The sequence below is a fragment of the Suncus etruscus genome, chromosome 5 (assembly GCF_024139225.1).
Source record: "Suncus etruscus isolate mSunEtr1 chromosome 5, mSunEtr1.pri.cur, whole genome shotgun sequence".
Lineage (NCBI taxonomy): Eukaryota > Metazoa > Chordata > Mammalia > Eulipotyphla > Soricidae > Suncus > Suncus etruscus.
The window spans coordinates 7666218-7691076 of record NC_064852.1 but is presented as its reverse complement, the minus strand read 5'-3'; the positions used below and the strand labels follow the sequence as shown (position 1 = coordinate 7691076).

The window sequence follows — 24859 nt, the reverse complement described above, 5'->3', positions numbered from 1 at the left end:
GTTTTCACATTTAATCTTGAGGAAAATACAGTGAAATCAAACTTATGACTAATTTGAAATAGGTTAGAGTATCAAACACCTGCCTATGATTTCTCAGCTGATAATTGGTGAAGAGAGAATGGAAACATATTTGATTTAAAGTTATTTGAATGAGAAGGAGATGGAGAAAGAAGAAGAAATTTGGAAGAGCAAGTAGAGGGAAGAGGGAAACATTCACACATATTAGCACCTTAACTTATCAGCTATAAATAAATCATACATGATACATATTACAACTGACAAAACATGAAGTAGAAAAGTACTTTCCTCACTCTCATGACTTTTCATAGAAGCCCTTGATTTGCTTTAAGCAATTACCCTAAGTCCCCAGTGATGTGGGATATGCCTTGAATAAAATGTCTCACTTTACTTCAAAAGACGGCCACATTAATTTAATGTAAATCATTATCCCATATTTTATGGATAATTGAATATGCAATAGATTATGTTACTTTTATTTTGTGCCTTCATATATTCCTCATAAAACCATACTTTTCTCTATTAGATCATTCCATTTTTAGAAATATTTCAGTAAAGCTATACATGCATTAATATAGGGGTAGAAAATATCACTCATAACTTTTAAAAATGCATATAATTATGTTAGTAAATAAGCGTTTAAGAGACTAAATGGTAGCCATTTTTTTAGAATTCACAGAGGCAATATCTGAAGATTTTTATGCATTCCTTTACTTAGTTTTCCTTGATGAAACTAATGGAATCCTCAGGGACTTATGGTCTACTCTGCAATATTACTAGCTACTTCTTCACTACAAATCCTCATTGTAATGAGTGATATAATTTTAGGAAGTATTCAAAAACTACAGATTACTGGGACTGGAGCAATGACGCAGTGGTAGAGTGTTTGCCTTGCAGGCAGCTGACCCAGGACAGACTGAGGTTTGATTCCCCCGGAGTCCTATATGGTTCCCAAGCCAGGAGCAATTTCTGAGCACATAGCCAGGAGTAACCCCTGAGCATCACTGGGTGTAACCCAAAATAAAAAATATATATATAAATAAAAAATAAACTACAGATTACTATTGCATTGACACGCAGAAGACATTGTCTGTCCAGTGTGTCTGCACCTGTTATCTCTTTGGCCTTCTACATGCAGTTTCAGCCTTAATAGCAGCTGAGATAACAGATGGGCAGGGGAATTTGAGAATTTTTTGGACATAATCTTTTTGTTAATGAAATCCCTTCCCCAACACAAATCTGATAAAAAAAAAGTCTCTTTGTTTACATTCTGTGCTGTTCCTTCATGACATTACAAATTATCTTTAAAAAGTAAATGGCACAGAGGGAGATAAAAGAGAGGAAAAATGTGTAATTTGAAAGTTGTCAGAAAAGGAAATGAAGATAATAATTTGGTCTTGTGGAATTGACATCAATATAATTTTGCTTTGGGGGATAATTGTCAGTAGCCAGGTTTATCTGATGGCAGAATAAGATCAAGATCAAGAGGAAGTCAAGAAATGGAAGGAGTCTGTTGTATAGCTAGCTGAAAGTGACAGAATAAGTAGCACACTAGGCAATCTTAAAAGCAAATTTCCAGGGAGACCTGGAAATTGGGTAGGTCCTAGTTCATGGAATTGCAATTTTAGGTCAGGGCCCACTTTTTTTTTTAGGAATATCATTATTACAAACATATCTAAAATTAGGATTGGGAAAGCAGTCAAAATACAGGAGATAATTTAACAGCATATGATTCAACACAAATTGTTTTACCTCTTGTGTAAATTCCACCTCTCTACAATAATCCTGAAAATATAAGGATACACATAAAAAATTGCATTCGTTGATAAATAAATAAGACAATACATAGAAAGAGCTTAGTCTTTAACTTGATATTCAGTGCATGCTGATTTTATTAGGCAAAGCATATCTTAGTCAAGAGAGAGAGGATCAGAAGTCATATAGAGGGAGAGTCATGTAATAGCATCAGGAAAGGGTTTTTATTAAATATAATAGAATTTTTGATCAATTCATTAAAAGATGGAAAGGTCAAGTAATGCCCTGAGAAACTGGTTTGGCACTTTGCCACTTCTTTGGTTTTGTTATCTAATTTCTTTCTCTTGGATTATATTCTCCCAAATAACTACCTGTAGGCCACACACCACATATCACTATGGCTATTGTGAAGATTAAGTTAAAAATAAAAAGTACCTAACAATATATATGGCTGTCATCCAAATTATGCCAGTTAGTTCAGCATTTTAAATTAAGCTTTTTAATGTAGTCCCTCGTGCTTAGCAGAGTGACTTTACTAGAGAAAACAGAAAAATTAGTAGATAATTAAATGCTCCTCTGAGTACAAAAAATGAGCAAGAGTGGTAAAAGGGTAGCTAACGGAATTTATTTTCCACTCCCCCCTTGTCTAGATCCAGCATTGTGTTTGCATAGCTAACAAATTCTCTTTATGTTTTCCAGAGATCTGAACCTTGGCAGTCTGTACCAGTACTGGGTCATCTCCATTTCAGGAAACGAGGAAAGTGAGCCATCACCTGCTACCATATATATCCATGGAAATGGGTACTGCGGTGATGGAATTATCCAGAAGTAAGTAGCTCTAACTATAGAAAGGAGAGTATTAATATTGATTAATCTAAAAGGTGTTCAGGACAGAAATTTCTCAAGCTTATGATACATTCTCCAATGTGTGAAATATTCCTAGTGAGTCCAATGATATCAATATGTCTACAAGCCTTATACTGGCTTCAGAAAGTCATCAGAAACTCTCACTTACCTAAAAGAATCTTCAGTTTCAACAGAGTGATCATTAGTGTTCGACTTGACATTCAGTGCATGCTGATTTTTTTAGTCAAAGCATATTTTTTGTCTGTTTGAATTTGCATTTTTTGGTCTGTTTGAAGTTGACCACCAGAGTAGTATTCAAGGGGACTTGCGGAGTCCCTGCTAGCTGTTCTCAGGCATCCTGGCTGCCATTCAGTGCAATTCTGCTCAAGCTCTTGGATTACCAAGGCCACTTGGTAGTTCTTGGGCCAGCCAGGTGTGGATCGAATGGACCATGTGGTTCTGGCATTGAATGCAAGGCATGTGTCTAAAGTCCTATCAGCCCCTCATTCAGCACTTTCTATCAGTCTACTCTTGCTCTGGGTTTTTAATAGCTATAAGGTCTCAAGGAGTCTTTTCTGGTATAGCTCACATTCAATTAAAGTGTTTATAATACAGTCAAAATATTGTATATCCTTTACCTGTTGCGATTTTGCACTTTATAAAACTAGATGTTGTCATTTCGATTTAGTCACTTTATACCAACAATTTTCAAAACAGGACAAGGCATTGTAAAATACCCAAGTAGTCTAACTCATGATAACATGAACACTATAAATAGTAGACAGTATTCTAGAGTAAATTCTTTTTTTCCTTTATTTTTATAATTTTTTTGAAACCAATGTGAATTACAGGTCCTTCACAGTAGTATTTCAGGTACATAGTGATAGTGAATTAGGACTGTTCTCACAACCAGTGTAATTAGGACTGTTCTCACAACCAGTGTTTACCTCCCGATGACATAGTTCCCAACATGCCTCCCAGACTGCCATGATTAGACCCTAGACAGCTAGGGGAACAGGTGCATTTTGTGTAGATCTTGCTAGAGTTTGAGTCTCTTGATTCTATTCTCATTGACTTTGGTTGGGGTATTTAGGTTTCACCATTTTTTTATTACACTCAATGCTTCTGAGACCACTAGAGTAATTTCTGAATGTGAAATGACAGGAAGGCAAATGAATCCATAAGCATAAATTTTCCACATAAGAAAATTATAACAAAGTGTGATTAAAATATAGATGGCTAATACAGAGGGCAAGATACTATGTAAAAAAAATGCCATAAAACTTTTGCATTAAAAAGAAAAAAGAAGTCATTTAGTTTTATTTATCCTCTCATCATAACAAGTACCAAAATGTTTTCTGGCCTAAAATCAAATAATTTTATTCCAGGAAGTGAAGAAGAAAAAACAAAATTATTTACATTTTCATTCTTTATTGTTAAAAATCGTGTTGTTCTTTGTAAAGTAGTTATACGTCACATAGTGGCCAAGTCACTTTTAAACCTCAGAGAAATTCAGTGACATGCATTAAGTGAAATAGGGCAACACAGGCTCTGGGGGGAAAATTCCCTAAATAAAGGCAGTTATGGTTGTCCTGTAATATCTATGCAATATTGGGTGGCAGGAACACTTCTATATTGGGAAGGGCAATATAAGGAGAATTTGTTTTATAATTGAATATCAACACGTATCTGCAGAATAGGAGTTATCTTAAAGGCTGGATATGTATATGAAAGAGAAATACTCCATAGATAGCTTTCTGTTTATCATTGACACTAGTGTTTGAGAAGATGAGTAATTTGGTTTGGTGAGAATGTGACTTTTAGTAGAAACTAGGAACCTCTACTTTGGAATGCAGGAACATAACCAGGTTGATAACAGTTAACAGTTAATACATTCTGAGAATCCCTTTGCACTCGAGAAATAGTGAATCTTGTGTAGATGGTCAGATGACTTATTTACTGTTCTATATGAAGCACTTGACCATAAGATACACTAGTTTTTAGACAAAGAAAACAAGAAACAAATCCTAAAACAAGAGATGCACTAAAATATTTAATGAACTATAACAGAATAATATGTCAACCATGTGAGGTGAACAGCAGTCAACATGACATTAAGAAGCATTATGAATGTCATGAACAAATAGAGTTTAAGTTTTGAGTGCTCTTCTAGTTTTCTGGGAACCCCAAGAACTTCTCAGCTCCAGGTGGCATTAGCTCCATAAGACGCGCAGACGTTTTCCCCCATCTTTGGGGAGAGAGGAAAAGAAAGTGTCTTTTTTTGGTACGAAACATACAGTACATTTTTTTCAACTTGCTTTGTAAGGAGAATGGTAGCATGTATAAAGATTCTGCACACTCCTACTTGCCTCCTCCTCAAACACTGAAGAATACCACTCGATGCAAGAAAGTTAATAATCGAGGGATTTTTCTGCTTTGTTTTGTTTAGTGATCACAGTTCCCAGGAGTGATTCTTGGTGGTGTTTGGGGGACCTATGGGATGGGAGGGATTGAATCAAGCCCAGCCACATGCAGGGAAAGCATCCCATCTGCTGTACTTTTTCCTACAGCCCCTAATTCAAGTTGGAAAAATAAAGAATGGCAACTTTTAGAAAAGTTAACACTGATAATATCAGACCATTTCTGATTGTTGCACGATTTAAAGTGGTTTCTGAAATATAGGATCTCAGGATATATATTCATATCTGAAATCTTCCTCACCTATAATTTTAAAACTTAGTTGTCAGAATTAATACTGAAGAGATAATATAAGGGTTTTTAAGCGTGGAATTATGGTGCAAATCACCCAATTGCCAAGAATTTGACTCCTCAAGCATAAAAGATAAACCCCTCCCTTGTCAGGATGTGAAATTGATGATGTACTGTTTTGTGTACTTAAGATTTATATCCAAATGCTTCAGCTATGCAGGAGCATAAAGTTTTTAACACTGAGTGTAACCAAATTAAGGAAAGGGAAACCATTCTCTGCCCTTTCGCACATTGAAACATCAACTTTTATCTGTGATGCAGCTGCTGTCTTGTGGAATATGGAGCAATGTAACAGGACAGTCTTTACAGAGATTGCCATCATGCGTGTGTTTAGGATTGCCCCTATTCAGAACATACAGGAAAATTCTTGCAGTCATTGCTGATAACCCGTAATTGTGATGGTATTTTTTTATTAAGCATAACAAAAAAGAAACACACACAGTAGGCTTGCTATACCTCATGTACAACTTTCATCTGTGTGGGAATCATTTCCAGATCCATGGACAAAACACTGCAAAAAGATCTTTTCACGGATCTAAAACCACTTTTTATCATTTTATTTACTTCAACTCATGTTCTCAACAAAGTTTTTACAATTATTTTACCAAGAATTACTGTCCTCATAGACACAAGTACCAGATGCCTGTTGACATGAGTTGTAGAAAAATGAATGCAGCTGATAGATACCTGCCTAAGAAACCAATAAATAAATAGTTGGAGGAAAAGGAGGGATGTCATTTTAGCTAATTTAGTTTTTAATGGGTGAGGATGATACAAGCTAAACTTCTCTATATGTAACATAATTTGCAAAGACATATCAACTAACTCAGTCCTCCATAAGGTCCCTTCAATGTGAAAGAGTTGTTTATGAAGAATCCACAATAATCTGAGAATGGTTCTATAGAATTGAGTTTACCACGCCAAGGAGAAGCTGAGAGAGGATCATGGTGGACAGAAGCAGATATTCTGGTGAAGATGTGAAGTTGGAGTGCTGTGTGTTTGAACAATTACTAACAATATTTTATCATTAACAATATTTTAAATAGTTTGATTCTTCATGCCTAACATTTAAAAATCAAGGAATCCACAATAATTGATAGGAGAGTTTATATATAGTCTCAAGATATGAATATTGTGATAATTATATTCATAAAATTTTTTTTAGCTCTACCATGCATGAGCACTGTGTCATGTTATTATCTCCTTGGGTCCTTCAAACAACAGCATGTGGTATGTTTGATTCTACTTAAAAGAAACAAACAACACGCAAGGCGTAAAGTGCTTTTTTCTTAAGCTTCCATACTTAGCAGAGAAGCAGGTCTGAGATGTGAATGAGGAGTCCAGATTTTCACCTGGACTCACTGTTGTCTCCCAGGGCAACCAAGAGTCTGTGTACACCCTTATGTGCAGGAGTGGCTGTGTGCTGTCTGTTGTGTTCCAGGCACTAGGCCATGTAGGGTGCTAGGATAACATCTAGGTCACTTCCTTTGGTGGTGGTGGAGTTCAGGCTGTCAGTCTGACAATCACTGTGTCAGACGCTGACACAGAGAAGACAGTGACCACTTGGGCCTGCGAGGTCAAAGCAGGTTTCTCAGAACCTCTTTATCTAATGATAGATCTGTCATTCCTAGAAGATATTTTTGGTGACCCCAATGTTTTGCTTAAACCAGTAGAACATACTGTTTGGGTGGTGACGGAAGTCGGGTTAGAAGTGTTCTTTGTGGTTTAGGGAAACCAGCCCAGGTTTAAAAAAAAAAAAAAAACCTCGCCCCAGATAACCCATAAAATAGCTAAGAAGCCCCTGGCCATCAGCAAATTCCAGAGTAAGACGGAATTCTTGGGTAGATATTACTGAGTCCAGCTTGAAATATGAAATTCTTTGTTTCCTAGACTTGTAGGCAGGTGAGAACTTGTGGCTCTTTGGAAATCAATGCAAAACCCTGATGATCTTCAGGGCTGATTGTAAGTCGCCTCTCTCGAAATCCTGACACCTCCTAAAAGCAATAAACATTGCAAGTGTTAATTGCTTATGGAGAAAGAAAAAGTCTGAAGCCTCTTCCATGTGGTGACAGATTCAGGCTGGAGGGACCCAGGGAAGGATAACTGCCATACAATCTGATATCTTCCAGGCCAAAGTGAGATTCTGAATATCTTAAACACCTACTCTGTGCCACTTAACCTGTATGGCCACTTTCACTTTCATTCCATGCACACCAGCACTGAGGAGGTAGAGTTGTCTCCATCTTCTGCATGAAAAAATTGAGACTCACTCTCTCTCTCTCTTAACAAGCCTTCCCCAAAGGAATTTTCTGCAATGATAGGAATGGATTCTGCTGTCCAATAAATACAATAGCAAGGGCTATCTCTGTCCAGTGAATACTTGAAATATGATGACTGCAAATGAGGAATGGAATTTTTACTTCCACTTCAATTTTTTTAAATGGTCAAAGGTAGAATGATCAGAAAGTGAGATAAGTGACTTGATAGTTGGGAATAGAAAGATCTAAATTCTAGGGGATAGCAGAAAACATATATTAAATTCAATCATTTGCTAGTCCCCCATCTCTCATCTCCTGTGTCCTCTGCAGAGCAGTATTTATTTTCTATTCATTCTGACCTGTGTAGAATCTGCCTTAGCCTGTACAATAATTCCACTTTACAAAATGTATTGGTGATATTAGTGATGGAACTTTTATATTCTAGTACCAATATTTCTGTAAGTTTTATAATTCTTCACCCACCCCATGTAAAAAGACGATACTTTCTGAATATGCCTGACTCTGAGCATTGGATGGAAAAAAATTGCGGGGGAAGGGTTTGGGTCACACCCAACAGTGCACAGGGGTTACTCCTGGCTCTGCACTCAAAAATCTCTCCTGACAGACTCAGCGGGTACCATATGGGATGCTGGTAATTGAACCACCTTTTGTCCTGGGTTGGCTGCTGCATGCAAGGCTAATGCCCTACTGCTGTGCTATCTTTCAGGGCCCCTGGAAAAATGTATTCTTAAGTGTATTGAGTGAGTTAAGTGAGGCACTAGAAAGGACTTAGTAAGAATACTATTTCTATTTTGGAAATTCCCAAATTTCCATTAATTTTACTATTTCATTCATGTATTGGTTATTAATTTATAAATGCTTATTTTCTTTTTCTATTACTTAGAATAACTTCCCAAAACAATTTAGAAGAAATGCTTGTTAAATTTGCCAAAAAATTAAATAAATAAAATTTTGGGGTCAGAGAGGTGGAGCAGCAGTAGGGTGTTTGCCTTACAGGCAGCTGACTTAGGACAGACCGGGGTTCGATCCCTGGCATCCCATATGGTCCTTCAAGCCAGGAGCAATTTCTGAGTGCATAGCCAGGAATAACCCCTGACCATCACTGTTTGTGGCTCAAACCCCACCCCAAAGTAAAATGTTATGAAGAATATGACTTTAAAATAGTCCACAGTTTATCCAGTTAGTTTCTCTTTTAAACCTAGCATTTCCTCATTAAAGATCATTTGTCGACCTGTATCATTCTAAGTCAGAACCTGCGCCTGTACAGACTATGGTAAATTCACCACTAAGCGGCCACTCTGGACTATTGATGCAGCCATCTTAGTCCCATCGACTTACTAATATCTCAGAGGAGATGTTCTCTCAGAGTTTTATTTAGCCAATCAGAAAAACAAAATAAAGCAACTGGTATAGCATCTGAGAGTTCTACACCTTTTTTTATTATTATTATTTCAACTCATTTTGTTTGTGGGGCCCTCCTAAGTGGTGCTCAGGAGTCTTGTGTGAGCTAAAGGCCCTCCTAGCCACTTCTGGCTACCAGGGAGCAGTTCAATGCCAGGGTCTTAAGCTATGGTACTACTCTGGCCCTGAGATCCTTGGGGTCTGTAGAAATGTAGCCAACAATACTTAGGGGACCATGCAGACCAGGGTCAGAATAAGAATAAGACAAATACCATAATTCCTATACTGTCTCTCCAGTCCTTGCAACTTCTATTTTAAGATGAAGATACAAAGACTCTGGAAAAAGGAACAAGATTTTGCCAATGCCTCACATATAATTTATGCCTGGCTACCTCTAGAAAGCATGTTTCTATGTCTCACTGCCATTTCGCTATTAATCTGATAAATGTCCCTTCTGTAACCTTTCTACAGAAGCCAAGGTGAAGAATGTGATGACATGAATAAGCTCAATGGTGATGGCTGTTCCCTTTTCTGCAAACAAGAAGTTTCCTTCAACTGCATTGGTGAGTTCTCACTTCTGTGGCCCTTCCTGAGGAGATGGGCAATGCAGCCCAAGTCTCTTCCAATCACAGCCAGATATAACTCAATTGCATGTTTCTTCTTTGCAGTGCAAATACATTTTGGGTACCAGAGATAGTTTCAGGCACCAGGGAATGTGGAGAATTTAGCGAAATATTTGAGAATGGGGAGCAAAACCCAACAACACAACTATTCTTGCCATGGGGAGTTTATGTTTACAGAGATGAAGGCGATGAGGGTCATGTGTTTTTGATCTAGCTTGATGCTCAGATGTTATTGCCTTTCTTCATGTCAGCTGTCCAGAATGTTCAAAATGGTGCCATATTTTTTTTTTAGAGAGAATACCAAAAACAAAATCCCGAACTGAAAAAGACAGAGTCACGAAGGTTAGAAATGACAGCAAAAAGCACTGACTGACTTAAATCTGATTGTATCTGATCTTGCAGGATTCCCAGCCTAGTTTATTTTTGCCTTGCAGCTTCTAGTTAAAGAGTCCTGATATAGCTGTCCTTAGTCCTTTCTGCAGTCACCCTGGGCAGTGTCTCTGACTGGATTGAGGCTCAAGAGCAACTCATTCAGCAGAGGATGCAAAGGCTTTCCCCCTTTCACCGAAGTTGATGGGAAATTTGTTTTCCTCTGCCTTCTCCCTCAGTCTGGCTGATCTTGTTGTTTCTGCCCCACATGGGAGGCCCTGCCAGCTCAGGGCTGGTAAACAGACTGAGGTTGGGAGGCAGGGAAGGAATTTTGAGCTGGCCCGATGAGCTCATACTTCCTTTAAGATGCAAATCGATACCTGCAGATCAAAGGTCCCCCAGCTAATCCCCTGGGCTGGAGGTGAAAACTAATCACAATTCCTTGGCAAGTACAAAAGACAGAGGTGCTCTATCTAAGGAGGGTGGAGGCAGCTAGAAAGGAAAACCTTGGTGGGAAGATTTCTCTCTGAAAAAAAAGGGGGCAATTTTCCAGGACTGGACTGAAGGGATGTGGGGGGTGGGTGTCACGGGTCTTCACACTTGGACTGAATTATAGAATGTGTTTAAATTTACACATGAAGCCTGAAGTCTTTCTAAAGCAGAACACACTGTTGCATTACATATTGTCGCTGGCTGTCTTCATGACACATGACACATAAGTGATGGGTTGTAAAAAAAAAAAAAAAACGAAAAAACCCTAAGGTTCTGCTTATAGGTTATAAATTCTCTGAAGGTAAAGCTATGTATCATTCTCAGCAAACATTTGCTGAACACCTACTCGCTCCTTAGCACCAAGTATGGCTGAGAAGGAAAAACATATCACAAGTGTCACACAAGTGTTGATGGGTAGGAAAAGAAAAGGAAGACAAAATGGGGAGAGGAGGAAGCACAGTCTTTTCAGGCAGGGGAGTCCTTGGGATTATACTTTATTGAATTTTAGCATGTAACATAATGAAATTTTGATATTAGCCTAATGGTATAACAGAAAGAGCCTTGGAATAAAATGAAGAAAATGAGACTTTGGATCAGGGTGTGCTAAAAAGTGGCTGTATAAAGCAAGCCAAATTGCTTTCCTAGTCTGGGTTTTCCTCCTAGCAAGAAAGAAGGATTCAGTGAGGTGGTCTCTGAAAGCCTGTTCTGTGTGGCAGTTCTGTGATTTCCAAGATAAGTGAAGATTTTTCATCTCCTAAGATCTAGGCAAAATCTTCAATGTGTTCTCTCATCATGGTAACTCCCCTTATTCGATGCTGCAAAAGTTAATTGGCCCTAAAATGACATGTCACTAATATGGTTTTTTTTTAATAATGGGGGGTTTTATAACCTGAAAAATTATGCCTGAGGCCTAATATACATGTTCTCTGTTGCTTTAGCATATACAGCAATAAACATAAATCACATAGCAGATTATCATTTATGGAAAGAGTATGCAAATATTGACCTCTGGCCCAGAATTGGTCCACTACGTAATTTACACATGAAGTCAGAAGCCTTTCTAAAGCAGGGAACACTGTTGCATTACACATTGTCTATGGCTGTTTCAGGACCCATGACACATACAGAATTGGTGGGGTGTAAAAAGACCCTAAGTTTCAAAGAGCCTTTAGTATTTAGCATTTTGATTTTACAGACAAGGTGTACAGATCCATGGACTTGGAGATTTTGAAGCTATTGGTTGTTGGAGCTGTGTACAGAGAGGGTGTGAAATGACAGGGTTCCCCATTTCATAGAAACAGAAGTGAAGTTTAAGCATTCAAGTCTAGGAGTCCAACCTGAGTTTACCTTGTCTCCTTGGGCCTTACTACCCTATGCATTGGTCAAAATGACTATTTCAGACAATGGGATCTATCATTGTCAAATTTGCCTAAATTAAATTCTTACAAGGAAAGGAATAAAGATGAGGGACCTACTAAAGTTTAAATTTAAACTCACACAGTTTTATTTTATATAATGTTATTCACTAATTGATTCTCAGGTACTCTGCTGAAATTTGTCAATGCTAAGAACATGAATCAATCTCTCTTCATACACATGTTATTATCCTATTTCACAAAAGACAAAACTAAGGCATAGGGGGTTAACTAAGGAGGTTAGCTAAATAGAAAAAGAAAAGGGAAAGACTTTGATATTGTAGGACTTTGGAATATAAGAAGGAACATATTTCTTTAGGAAAGCCATGTAACAATTTAGTTGGGTAGAATATAAAGCTGTCAGACTGTGAACAAAAAAGTGTTCTATTACCTGCTATTGTGTGTGGTTTGTATGAAAAGGGCCTGGGCCTGGGTTATGCCTCCATCTTTTTCTGTGAAATTTTATCATCAAGTTTCACAGACATGGACATTCAAGGAAAAATAATATGCCAGAGATCCCAATTTTCAGGAATCATACAAGGGATGACACCATGAATTTGAGATTAGTTTATCAGCATTGTGTAAGAGTAACTGAAGAATAGATCATGAATTTGGGGTTCTAGCTCAAGGAATCATGGGAATGGAGCGATAGTGTAGAAAATTGGGCTATAGCAGACATTGTTCTCATCGTTATATTTTTTGAATGAGTGGCCAAGAGACCATATGTAAGACTGATTTGCATGTAAATAATTACCTTAAATATATGACTTTGAATGTTACAATGCCTGTCAGAAAATAGGGAAAGTTTTAAGAGAAAATTGTTAAATATTCTTATTTTTAGAAACTTTTTCTCTGAACCCCCTTTGTAATAGTACGGAATAACACAACTACGAAGCTGATAGCCAAAAATTTCATTCTCCTGCTCTCTTTTATAGCTGACTATGAGCACAAAATCAATATCATCATTCTAACCTGCAGTCACTTACATTAACCCAACTAATCAGAAGTTGGTAGTAGTAAGGCACAGGGACCCACTTATCAGAAGTTGTTTTGATAAGGATGATGGGAATGAAAACTTTCTATGCTTTTCTAACATACCCATGGCAGCCTCTAGCTTGAGGGCTGAAGGGACTGTATTGAAACAACTCTGAGATATCTTTGCAAAGCTATTCCTCCGGCCTCCTTTGTACTTGGAAATGGGCTTTCAAGCAAGCAGAATTAGCTCATCAGCCCTCCCAGAGAATCTTAAGTTTTCGTTATTTTTGAATAGATTTTGTTTATTCGATCTCTTTGCCTAAGTTTTCCAGAGGTTGGTTTCTGTTGATTGTCACTCAGGACCCTGAATGAAAATTATTGTCATAAGATACTATGAGGTTTAGCCCCATTCTAGGCAAGTTGGATGAGCATGGTGCACATAAACTGTTACTTTCCTGGGTACACATCTGTGCGTAATGGAGTATAGGGATTGGAGTGGGGTATGTGACAGGGAAGCAACAGCTTCCATTTGTAGATACCCTTTGGCTAGTAGGTTTGCATCATGTACCTTTAAGGCAACCCTGTATGAGGTATGACATACCTGAGAAGGAACAAAAAAAATCTACTGTGATGTCTTGTTCAAAATCTCACGTTTCACAAAGATAGGATCCCATCTATATAGAATAAAAAACGTTTGCTTTTAACCATGTGATTGACCCTATTTATATGAAAGATTCCTTCCTCCTTCCCTTCTTTCTTCCCTCCTTCTTTCCCTCTTTCCCTCCTTCCTTTTCTCCTTCCCTCCTTCCCTTTCTCCTTCCCTCCTTCCCTCCTTCCTTCCATCCTTCCCTCTTTTACTTTCTTCCTTCCTTTCTTGCCTCCTTTTGCCTCTTTCCCTCCTTCCTTCCCTCTTTCCCTCCTTTCTTCCTCCTTTCCTTCCTTCCCACCTTCCTTCCTTTCTTCCTTTTTTCTTTCCTTTCTCCTTCTTGCCCACTGACCTTCTTTCCTCCTTCTTTACTTCCTATCCTCCTTCCTTCCTTCTTTTCTTCCTCCTTCCTTCCCTTCTTCCTGTCTTTCTTCTTTCCTTCCTTCCTCCCTTCCTTCCTTTTCTCCTTCCCTCCTCTCCTTCCTTTTTCTTTCCTCCTTCCTTCATTCCTTTTTTCCTTTCTTCCTTTTCTCCTCTCCTTCCTTCCCTCCTCTCCTCTCTTCTTCCTTTTCTTCCTTCCCTCCTTCCTTTCCTCCCTCCTTTCTTCTCTTCTTCTTCCTTCTTTCCTTCCTTTCATTCTTCTTCCCTGCCTCCATCCCTTTCTCTTTTCCTTTTATGTCACTGACCATTTAGTAGGACTCATGTTTACCCTGCGTTTGGGAACACCAGCATGAGGGTGGGTGACAGATTTATGGTGGCATTTCCATTTACTTTTCAGAGCCCACACATCTGGAAGTATTCCCAAGGTGCCAATGTGTTCTTCTGCAACACACTGGGACTTCCCTTTCGCTCGCTCCCACCCGCATCCCCCACAACATAATACTTCGCTTGTTAAAAAGAACACCACCCACAAGACCTCATAAGACTGAATCACCAGCAATGTGGAAGTTATCTAGTCTCCCCCTCCCTTTAAAATATAACAGACACCAGGCCTAAGGTTTCAGTGAAAAAATGTGGTATCAGTACAAAGATAACTGTCCCCCCTGAACAGACATAGGCTGGAAGCATTGTTTCAGCAGCGCTGGGAATTCTGTTTCTAAAGCCTGACTCATAAACTACAGACAGGCTGCTGATAAAAGCCAAAGGAGGGAAGGTAATGGTCAAATTAGTCAGACAAAATGGGAAGCATCCCCAACAGAGGTTACATGTAATCATATATCTTGAGCAAGTGCTGGAAACATGCTGCCTTTGGAGATGACATTTAACCCATCTTAGGGGAGGAGATGGTGGAAAACTCATGCTCCCTTCGAATGTCAGTCTGGGGAAGCTCGGGGGCCTTGGGGCCAAGACCCTGTTTGAGGCATGGATGTGGTGTTGGCAACTGTTTCTCCCTTTGTGAGATGAGATTAAGGGGCTGGAGCCCTACGATGTCTCGCCCAGCCTAATGAACATTACTTATCAGCCATGGAGTTAAAGGATTTGGAGTTTTGCATCCTGTTTAATGCTGATGTATACATAGGAAAACATAATAGAGGGGTCCCTATGCCATTTTCTGCAGACACTGACACGTGCCTGAATGTCCCTTTTTCTTGCTTTCTCTCCTCCATGGGCTTACGATAAACTTTGCTTCTCTGGTCTCTGACAGACTCTCCCCAGAACTGTCCTAGATCCTGGCCAATAACTCAATTATCTGGGCAGCAGATAAGACAAGTTGAGGGGGTTAGGGAATGGATCAACCCTCTGCCCCACCAGTCACTGGGAGGCACGGGGTCACTGAGCCATGTGGCCCCTCTGTCAGGCCATCCTGGCCTGCTCTGCACCAAAGCGAGAAAGGAAAACAAGAAGATGAATCACCCCATCTTTCTCAGTGAGAAAGATTTCTGATGAGATGTTAGAACAACAGTGGCTTGGAGGGAAATCAGCATCTGGTATGTGTATGTGTGTGTGTGTTGAGTGTGTGTTGCGTGTGTGAAAGAGAGAAAGAGAAAGGGAAAGAGAGATGGAGGGGTACACAAGGAGAGAAATAGATTCTTCTGGGAGTATCTATTATTAGTTTTTTCTTTCTAACAATGTGAAATCCTAAAAAATGATCCACCTTCATATTTTTCTACCAAGAGGAGAAAATTAGAAAGAACATCAAATAAAAGTATCTTGGCTGCATGTATTGCCTTAGATATTCCTTTGTAGAAAACAGAGTAATTCTCCTTAAAGTACCTTCGTAAAATTAAGTCTCCAGGAGCTTGAAGAGAGGTCTTTCAAAGAAAAGCACCAAGGAGATGATTCATGGGATTAGAGCACGAGCCTTATGTAAATATATGAGACCCCAGTTCTGGGCCAAGAAGTACTGAAAAAGGCCCTTTGGCCCTCAGCACAGGTAGGCCTGGGCACTGAACATCCCTACCATCCCATGTATCATATTAGGGCCCCCAGGTTTCAGGGCATGCCTAGGGAGACCCTGCCACCCTAATAAAATAAAAGCAGTAGTAGCAGCAACCATTCAGTTGGGATTTGGGGGATGGTAACGATGAACCACCACCCAAGAGGGTGAATCATGGCAGTGCCCGGATGACAAGACATGATTAGAAAAGTTCATGAGAGAGAAGCTTGACCCATACATATTCATGTGTAAATGTAACCCCTCATTCTTCTCACCAATAAATTGGTTCCTACTTCTGACAGAAGTGTGAAGTGAGTCCCCAAATATAAGTGCTTTTAAAAACAGAAACATTTGGTTAAATATTCCCATAAACCTTTGTTACTACTGCTTTTGCTGCTGCTCTTATCAGTGCTATTAAAACTTCGGGTTATTTCAATACACGCCACTACCTCTGAGATGAGTAACTTTATGTTCTCAGTCTCATAGAGAAAAGACCTTTGTTTCAGAATTAAGTATCTTTTTATAGGGGTGGGGGCACTCCGGTGACTCTCAGGGGTTACTCTTGGCTATGCACTCAGAAATCGCTCCTGCTTGGGGGACCATATGGGATGCCGGGGGGGGGGGGGTCAAACTGCAGTTCGTTCTAGGTTAGGGTTAGCGTATGCAAGGCAAACGCCCTACCGCTCCACCAGTACTCCAGCCCCAGAGTTAAGTGTCTTACCTCAGGTCACACAGTTAGAAATAGCCAAGAGAAGGGTCATAATATGTAGTTCAAGAATGATTAGGTTGCCATGAAGCTTTCATCTTTATTCAGAGCCACATTGTGGGAGAGCCAGGGCTAAGTCCCATCTTTTGTAGACCTAACTACCTAGTGATTCAGGTACATACTTAGCATGCTCACCAATTTAGATTCAACACCCAAAATCACCTGACTCCCTGAGCATCTTCAGGTATAGGCCTGGAACCTCTCCCCCACCCCAAGCACTACTAAACTACTACTATTATCCCTAATACCCCAGGGTCTGAATAATACTATATATTCAACCTTTCACAAAGAACTTCAGTCCAGTTTGTTGAGTGTTGATTGCCAGGAGATGCCCCCTCCCAAACTCCCTGGAAAGTGTTTGGGAGGTCACAAACAAAATAATAAACAAGACAAAATAAAATTGAAGAGAACACCTGAAACTGTCATTGGCACATCCTCCCAGACACTCCATCCATGTCTGAACTAAGAATAGCAGACACAATTAACCCTTTGCTGGAGAAGATTGAAGTGAATTGCTCTCACTCTTGGAGAAAGTAGTTGTCAACAGAGACCATACAACCCTTCCCAACTGCCTGTATGCAAAGGCTAAGACATACTCTACCCAGACAAGCCAGCAGCAAAACAGTGGACAGTTTCCCTTTTCCATTCACCCTCTCCTAAGGAGCTATTGACTCCCAAGAAGGATATGAAAGTGATAGCTCTTTCCTCCCAGAGCCTTTGTCATAAGGTAACAACTTTCAGCTAGTCTCATGCCATAAACATATCACTGCCTCAAGTCCATGTCCCTGCCATGGACCTTGCTGGGTTTGGGGGCTGTGTCTTTGTCCACGATGGCTCACCCTGTAGTGACAAGCTTCTCAGACATTCATACCCATTGCCATGGCCATAGGAGAGAGGGAGATAGAGGCCCTGTGTTCAAGTGTCTATCGGTGGTAATGACTAATTGGGTCATCTTGAAGATCTAGGTGGCTTTTCTGACTCTTAGTCTCCTCTCCTGGAAAATGAATGCTATTATTTCACCTTCAATTTTATTTAACAAGAGGCTGAAATGAGTAGTATCTATAGCGTATGCTCACAATGGACAGGTAGTATTAGGTAACTATACCTAACAGTAACTAGCAGCTCTTCAAAAATACCAGCTCACTCTACTTTGTCTTCCCCTTCCACACTCCCCATCTCAATCCTAAGCGTTCACAAGCCTGCTGGCCAATCCATTGCCCGGGAAAATGCTCCCCTCCCAGAGACCCTGCTATTAAAACACCATGGGGCCCCATGCAGAGTGACAGACCCCATCGATCTCAGTTTTCCCCACTCCAAAGTGATCAGGGTGAATGAGAGCTCCTGGGGTCCTTTCAGCTCTGACTTCCAGAATTGCGATCCCAGATCATTATTGTTTTTAAACTGTGCGTTTTCAAAGAAGTGAAGGCTTGGGGAGGAGAAAGGAATTCCTTTAACCTAGAGGGTCAAAGGGGGTCAGTGAGGGGACAAAGGAGCAGGAAAAGGAGGCGATGGGGCGGAAGGCTGACGTGCCGGGCAGGACCAAAGATCTGAAGTCCTCATCTGGGAGGTCTGATGGATGCATTCAGCCCTCCTTGAGGCAGCACCGGTTAAGATCACGCTTGCCATCCCCTCTCAGACTGAGGCTTACCTCCTCTTTTGGAAACCCGGGAGGCCCACCCCACAGAGAGGTCTGGCTGGAATGAAAAGAAACAGGAGGGCCTCTGACGCCAGAAGGGAGGAATTCTAACCCTCAGCTCAGGTCGGCTTCCTGGCTCTCGACAAGAGGTCAGGCTCAGAGGACTTGGAGCCTGCCTGGATTTGAGGAATCTGGACCAAACTTTGATGTGTGCCTTTGAAAGGGAGCCCCAGTCCTAGGCAGGTGAATCTGGGGAAGCAGGAACAAGGGCCTCTTTGTGGCCTTGCAAGTGACCAGAAAAGGGGCAGCATGCACTACTTGTCTGCCTTGCTGCACAGTGATGATGGAAGTAGGTGGGAGAAAGGCAAAGTCGAGGGGGCCATGTTTACGTCTTTTCCTCACTACTTGTCTGTTGTTTTGGGGTTGGGGGGGACACATTGAGGTGGAAGAGGCGTTTAATATTCATGAGCTGTGATCCCTTCTTAGAGGTAGTGCCCTACGGGAAATTGAAATATGAAGCGAATGAGGGATAGAGACCCTAATTGTATCCTCCTTTGGGGGGGGGGGGGCAGAGAAGTAATGTGCTTAAAATAAAATGATGGATGGCACTCCAGATTTGGTAAAACCTTCATCCCACACTAAATCTGCAGAATTAGCTAGTAGAACGTCTCACATCTGTAGGCAGAACTAGGAAGGGGAAGGGAGTGCCAGTTGGATGTTGGGTCCTACACTGCCATCCATCTCACCCATTTTGGTGGTTGGTAGTATGCCAAACCCTATACCTGTGTGCATAATGAACATCAGAAGACAAGAAAGATCAAGAACATGACAAGAATAGTTGTTTAAATGTAACTGATGAAAAGGCTTCCAAGTGAAACTACTGGAAGTTGTAGAAATGATGTGAAGGATTCAAGTGGCCTCCTTGAAGGCATGGTATTTCAGTAGAGATCCTAGGGTTTAAAAGGAAGCAAAATCAGTTAGGGGAATGAGGAGCAGGATGTTGAATTAAGATTGCAAAACATAGGCAAGTAAGATATTTTGAAGGCGTTCAAGAGAGTCAGCATGGAGGGATAGGTGACAGAGAGTGCATATGGCTGACACCGTCTATGTCCCCATCTTTCAGTGCTTCCCAGACTGAGGTCAAGCTGTTAGCTGTGGCATTAAGAGGAAAGTCACCTCCATGTATGCATTCTGACGGGGCCAAATCTTGTAGCTGGCACCTGGCATGGGCATATTGGCAGACATCAGGAGCAGAGAACTGTCCACGGTTCAACGTGCTCTGTTCCCTATTACAAGCATCAGTTGCATCAGAACACAATAATGTGTTGACATTGGCTACTAGCCACCTTGAGACGACTAGCTTTAATAGAGAACTTACCCAGCCCACAAGTTATTTTCCTCTCTCATCCTGTTTGAAAAAACAAAAACAAAAACAAAAAACTGCTGAGCCTTCATCCCCTTGGCATAGATGAATGAGTCTATAGGTAAGTGAAAGGAAGAATAGCCAGTTAGGGAGATCAGGGCAATGAGAGATAGAGAGGTGAGCTATCACCTCATCCATCTTACTCCTGGACCACAGCAGCAAGACAATAATTGCACGAATGCCCACCTTTTCCTATTATTCACTGCTTTTCCTCAGCATTTGGGAAAGAAATTGTCCTTTAGATTCCAGTGTTCCCTATCTCTGGCATCCACCATCTCCATACATCCCCCATGTGCTGCCTTGAATGACATGATCTCTGTGCCTACAAGCTCAGCAACATTTCTTCAGTCTTTCTGGGTTGCAGAAGGGAGGGTGTTGATATTTATGATGAAGCTAGTCTAGGGTCTCATTTCAAACCCACAGGCCTCCTGCATTCTGGGATTGTGATTACTCATTTCCAGATGAAACAGCAGAGCCTCTAAATGTTTAAGTGACTCTTGAGAAAGTGGCCGCCATTCAATAAATATTTATGGAGCTGGGAACCCAGAACCAGAGAAAGCAACTCTCTGTGAGTGCCACATGCCTGTTAGCTTAGGTTTCTCTGGGATGCAGCTCCTCTCAGGCACAGAAAGGAGGGGCCTACTTTTCTATTGTAAACCAGGGGAAACAGAGGCTCAGGGATAGTCAAATGACTTCCTTGATACAGGTGATTTAAAGAAAGATCTGTTCAACTCCTAAATTGAGGTGCTTACTCCTCAGTGCAGGAGCCCCAATCCATAGCTTAGTTCTGATTTTCAGAATTAGCCAAACTTGTGACAGAGTTGTAAATATAGTTTAGCCTCTTGCATCTCTTCAAAACAGTCACAACAGTAGAAAAGTATGCTATACCTTTATGTAGTGAGTGAGTTCTCTCTCTTTTTCTCTCTCTCATCTATGCTCTCTCGTATCTGTTCTCTATCTCCTCTGTTCTCTCTCTTTTTCTCTCATCTGTCCTCTCTCCCTCATGTGTCCTCTCTCTTTCTCTCTCTCATTTGTCCTTTATCATCTATCCTCTCTTTCTCTCTCATTTGTCCTTTCTTTTTCTCTCTCATCTGTCCTCTCTCTTTCTCTCATCTGCCAGCTCTCTTTCTCATCTGTCCTCTCTCATCTGTTCTCTTTCTCCCTGTCTCTCATCTGTTCATCTGTTCTCTCTCTTTTTCTCTCTCTTTCTCTGTCTCTTTATCTCTCTCCCCCCAGCTCCTTTTATGAATTAGATTGACCTATGAGGTCGTTTTCATGGAATGCTGCCTTTCTTTATAGATTAGGAGGAGGCACAGAGATGTTAAGGCAGTTACTCTAAGCTCCCAGTAAGGGATTCCAGCCTTAGAAGTCTAGTTCTTGAGCCCTCAGGCTCAACAATTACTTTATGTTATCTCAGAAAAACATTATGATTGCCTTAAAAAAAATAAGTGAAGTCTCAAGAACTGCACACAGTGACTACCCACAGATAAAGAGAAGAGGAAACAATGCACCATGAGCAAGGAAACTTCACCCAACAAAAGGATTCCAGGGTCTCTTTAAGAAACACCCTACTCAAGGGTTTGTTTACACATCATTAAATGCCTAACAGAGGGAAAAACTACAAGTGACTTTTTCTTGACTGCTTCAGATTAAGTGCCTAGGAGAAATGAAGATAAAGCAAATCTGAAATTATAATAATTTTGCAAAGTCTGTTCTTGAGACTTTAATTGGCCATACAGAAAGATAAAATATTCCACATTTGGTGGTGCTTTACCAGAGAGCAGCAAGGGAGGGTTGTAAGCTGGGAGCCAAAATGATCCAAGGTATATTAGTTTTTTTCATTTCTGTTAGATACCTACTAAATACCATGCTCAGTGTGTAGGCAGGGTAGAGTTGGAAAGATGAGACATCATGGAAGGAATTTTTCATCTGAGAGCTTCAGGAGATCCCAGCCATGCAGGACTTAGAAGGATCAAAGTGGGAAACAAGAGGTGGGGAAGTGGAGGAAAGTGTCCCAAAGAGTGAGCAATTCAGAAATAGTCAGAAATTCGAGAAAGCTCAACCACTTTTTTCTGACTGCTCAGAAATGAAGACTCTGTTGGGGGGTCACTTTCAAATAATTAATAGCCCTTAGGAATTTTGAAAGCAAGTGAAGATGTGTGAAAATGGAATGATAGAAATTTTAATATTTTGGATATCATTCATTTCAGCCAGAAACACTCAAAATAACCAATGTTACATGTTGAAGATTTAACTTTCTATGTTTTAGTTTTGGATTTCCAACTAGAGTTCACAATACCCAGAGTCTACTCCAGGATTTCCTAAGACAAAAGGCCAAATCAATATTAGTTAGAGCCCTGCAGTATGTATGATGCTGCTTAATTCTTAAGGTGAAAAGCATCACTAAGCCACTTTAGCCAGTCTTGAGAATCTCCAGGACCATAATACTCAGCTTTGCTCAGGGGACCATATGGTGTTGGGGATTGAACAAGAGTTAGTTGTATTTAAGGCATCCACCTTAGCCCCAAACTATCTCTCTAACCTCTAACTATCTTCTTGAGTGTGAGACTTAGACTATCTTAGACTATCTCTTCATTAGACTATCCCGATACTCTTCGGGGTTATATGGAAAGGCACAAAATGTATTTCCTACTGTGTAAATGTAGGAGGCAACTCTACTGTAGATGGTCTAGAAATAGTATTTCCCCCAGTGGCTTTACCACCCCTTGAAGGTGCTGAAAGTGTGAGAGTTGATGTAGTTAGTAGTTATTTAATTAGCAATTGTTTTACTAGCATCAGTTGCCATTGGAAGTATTTTCCATTTCTTAGCTTAAGGTAGATTTCTAGGGTGGGTGTGGAACTGAGTGATTTTATTTATTTATTTTGGAAAAGGCCAGAGGTTAAATAAACATGGGGCCCTCTAGCTAGAATGTAATAGCAGCAAAGATGGGGTGATTATGGGTGGTAGCTTTTAATAGATGTGGCCACATATACCTTCTTTCTTCTTTTATACTATATGAGTAATATATATTTCACACAGTTGTTGTGTTCATTAATTGTTAGTTATTATTCATTGAAGACTCAATACTCCTGTATTGCTATCTGTTTTGTTGCATAATGGAAACAATATAAAAATGAAAGACCAGAGGCAAGATTCAGCTGCTCTAAAATTTATATTGAGAGGTCAGAGAGATAGCATGGAGGTCAGGCATTGGCCTTGTATGCAGAAGGACAGTGGTTTGAATCCCGGCATCCCATATGGTCTCCCGAGCCTTCCAGGAGCAATTTCTGAGAGTAGAGCCAGGAGAAACCCTGAGCACTGCCAGGTGTGACCCCAAAACAAAAACAAAAACAAATTTATATTGAAACTTTTTTCCCCCATTAGGTGTGTAGCAAGCCACTCAAGCAACCCCACCTCACCACACCTAAAAAAGGAAGGCATGTTTCCAGAACAGGTAGATTTTTCTGAACAGCAGCATACCCTGCTAGGATTAGTGGGTTAAAATCTACCTTTCTCTTTCCCTGCTACACCCATTGAGATGCTTTGCAAGGGCCAACAAAGCAGCTCTTGGCATGCCAAAGAGAAAAAGAGTGATTTAGGCTTTCAACACCAGTCCTCTTAAGCTTGAACTAAACTTTCAACTGCCCTTGACAGATTGTTAGTAGTCTTGTTTGTAGCTGGTCCTTCAGTTCAGGAGTTCCAGATCACTGCAATGACAAATTCAACCCATGAAAGAAGTGTAAACTTTTGCATGTCTTTTGTCCCTGGACATTCTGTTATGTATGTTTGTTTTATGAGAACTTCTTCTCAAGTGAAGAGTAAAAATTCATTGAGTAAACTACTGGCTCATGGACCACTCTTCTGCCTTGGTCCCCCTACTATACTTTTTTTCATCTGTGCAAGCAAGTGACTGCACACTTCATAGTGTAGCAGTATTCTGTTTTTCCACACACTAGTTAAGTCATTTCTTACACGTTTTAAGCACCATTGATGTATCAGGTCATGATTGGCACTGAGAGTATATTGTGCTTGGAATGGTTTCCATTTTTTAGAAAATGAATGATGTTCTTGCTTATTACGGTTAAACAGGATCATCTTGTGCTTACAAGTAGATAGTGGCATATCTCTTAAAAGAGATCAAATAGAATTGAGAATTGTCACTCAAGGAAACCATAAAGGAAGTTGTAGTATTTTTCCTTCTTGACTCACCTGGCTCCGAATTCTGAACTCTTGGGGCCTCTGAAGCATTGCTTTCTTCCAAGGTTTTGTATCTCCAGTCACCCTTACCAGACTTGTTTCTGGCCACCCTTTCTAAAGTTTCACACTATGTCCACTTCCCATACTTCTCTCTTTCTCTATCTCATCTCCTGCCCTCATAATATCTCCATATCGTTCTTCAGCTCTGAAGACTCCAAAGTATCTTTTTTATTTGAGGTGGAGCATGTACTGTGGACCTATAAAGTTGATTTCTCTAATGTCCAGAGACTCTCATATGCAAAGTTTATTATTTTCTCTTCTAGATTTGCTACATTCTCTGTTTTTTTCTTTTTTAGAGGGTCAAGGTTGTTCTTTGTTTTGGGAAGCATACCCTGATATGCTCAAAACCTTTCTTTCTGTTCTTAGTAATTACTCCTGATGAGCTCTGGAAATTCATTTGGGATTCTGGGGATCAAACTCAGTTTAGCAGTATGTAAGGCAAATAAGTGCTTGTTGTACTATGTCTCTACAAAAATTATTTTTCTCAACCTCAACTGGTGACACGTCTAGACAAGAAGACATTTAAACTAGATTCTTGGGAAATTCCAATTTACATATTTAAAGGATAGCCATTTTATGAAATCAATTTTATAAACATCTATTCTCCATAAATGGGTCCCTCCATTCTTTCTCACTGCCACCACTGATATATTGGAGGCTGCCTTTGGCTTTGGCCAAGGAGTTTGCAAGAAAACTTCTACAACTTCTGAGTGTTCTTTTTTTTGTTCAGGCCATTGTCTCCTCTAGTATAGGGAAAACTTGATTCCTAAAATGCAAGTAGTTTCTTCACTCTATTTAAAGTAGCCAGTGA

At 40.2% G+C, this 24859-nt stretch overlaps 1 protein-coding gene across 1 annotated transcript in view; it reads left to right on the top strand.

Moving 5' to 3' along the window:
- PAPPA (pappalysin 1) overlaps nt 1-24859 on the top strand; it is a 259858-nt gene that overhangs the window by 118026 nt on the left and 116973 nt on the right. The window contains exons 8-9 of the mRNA XM_049774233.1: nt 2473-2601; nt 9540-9631. Of these exons, the coding sequence (XP_049630190.1) occupies nt 2473-2601; nt 9540-9631 (221 nt within the window). The remainder of the gene's footprint in view (nt 1-2472; nt 2602-9539; nt 9632-24859) is intronic.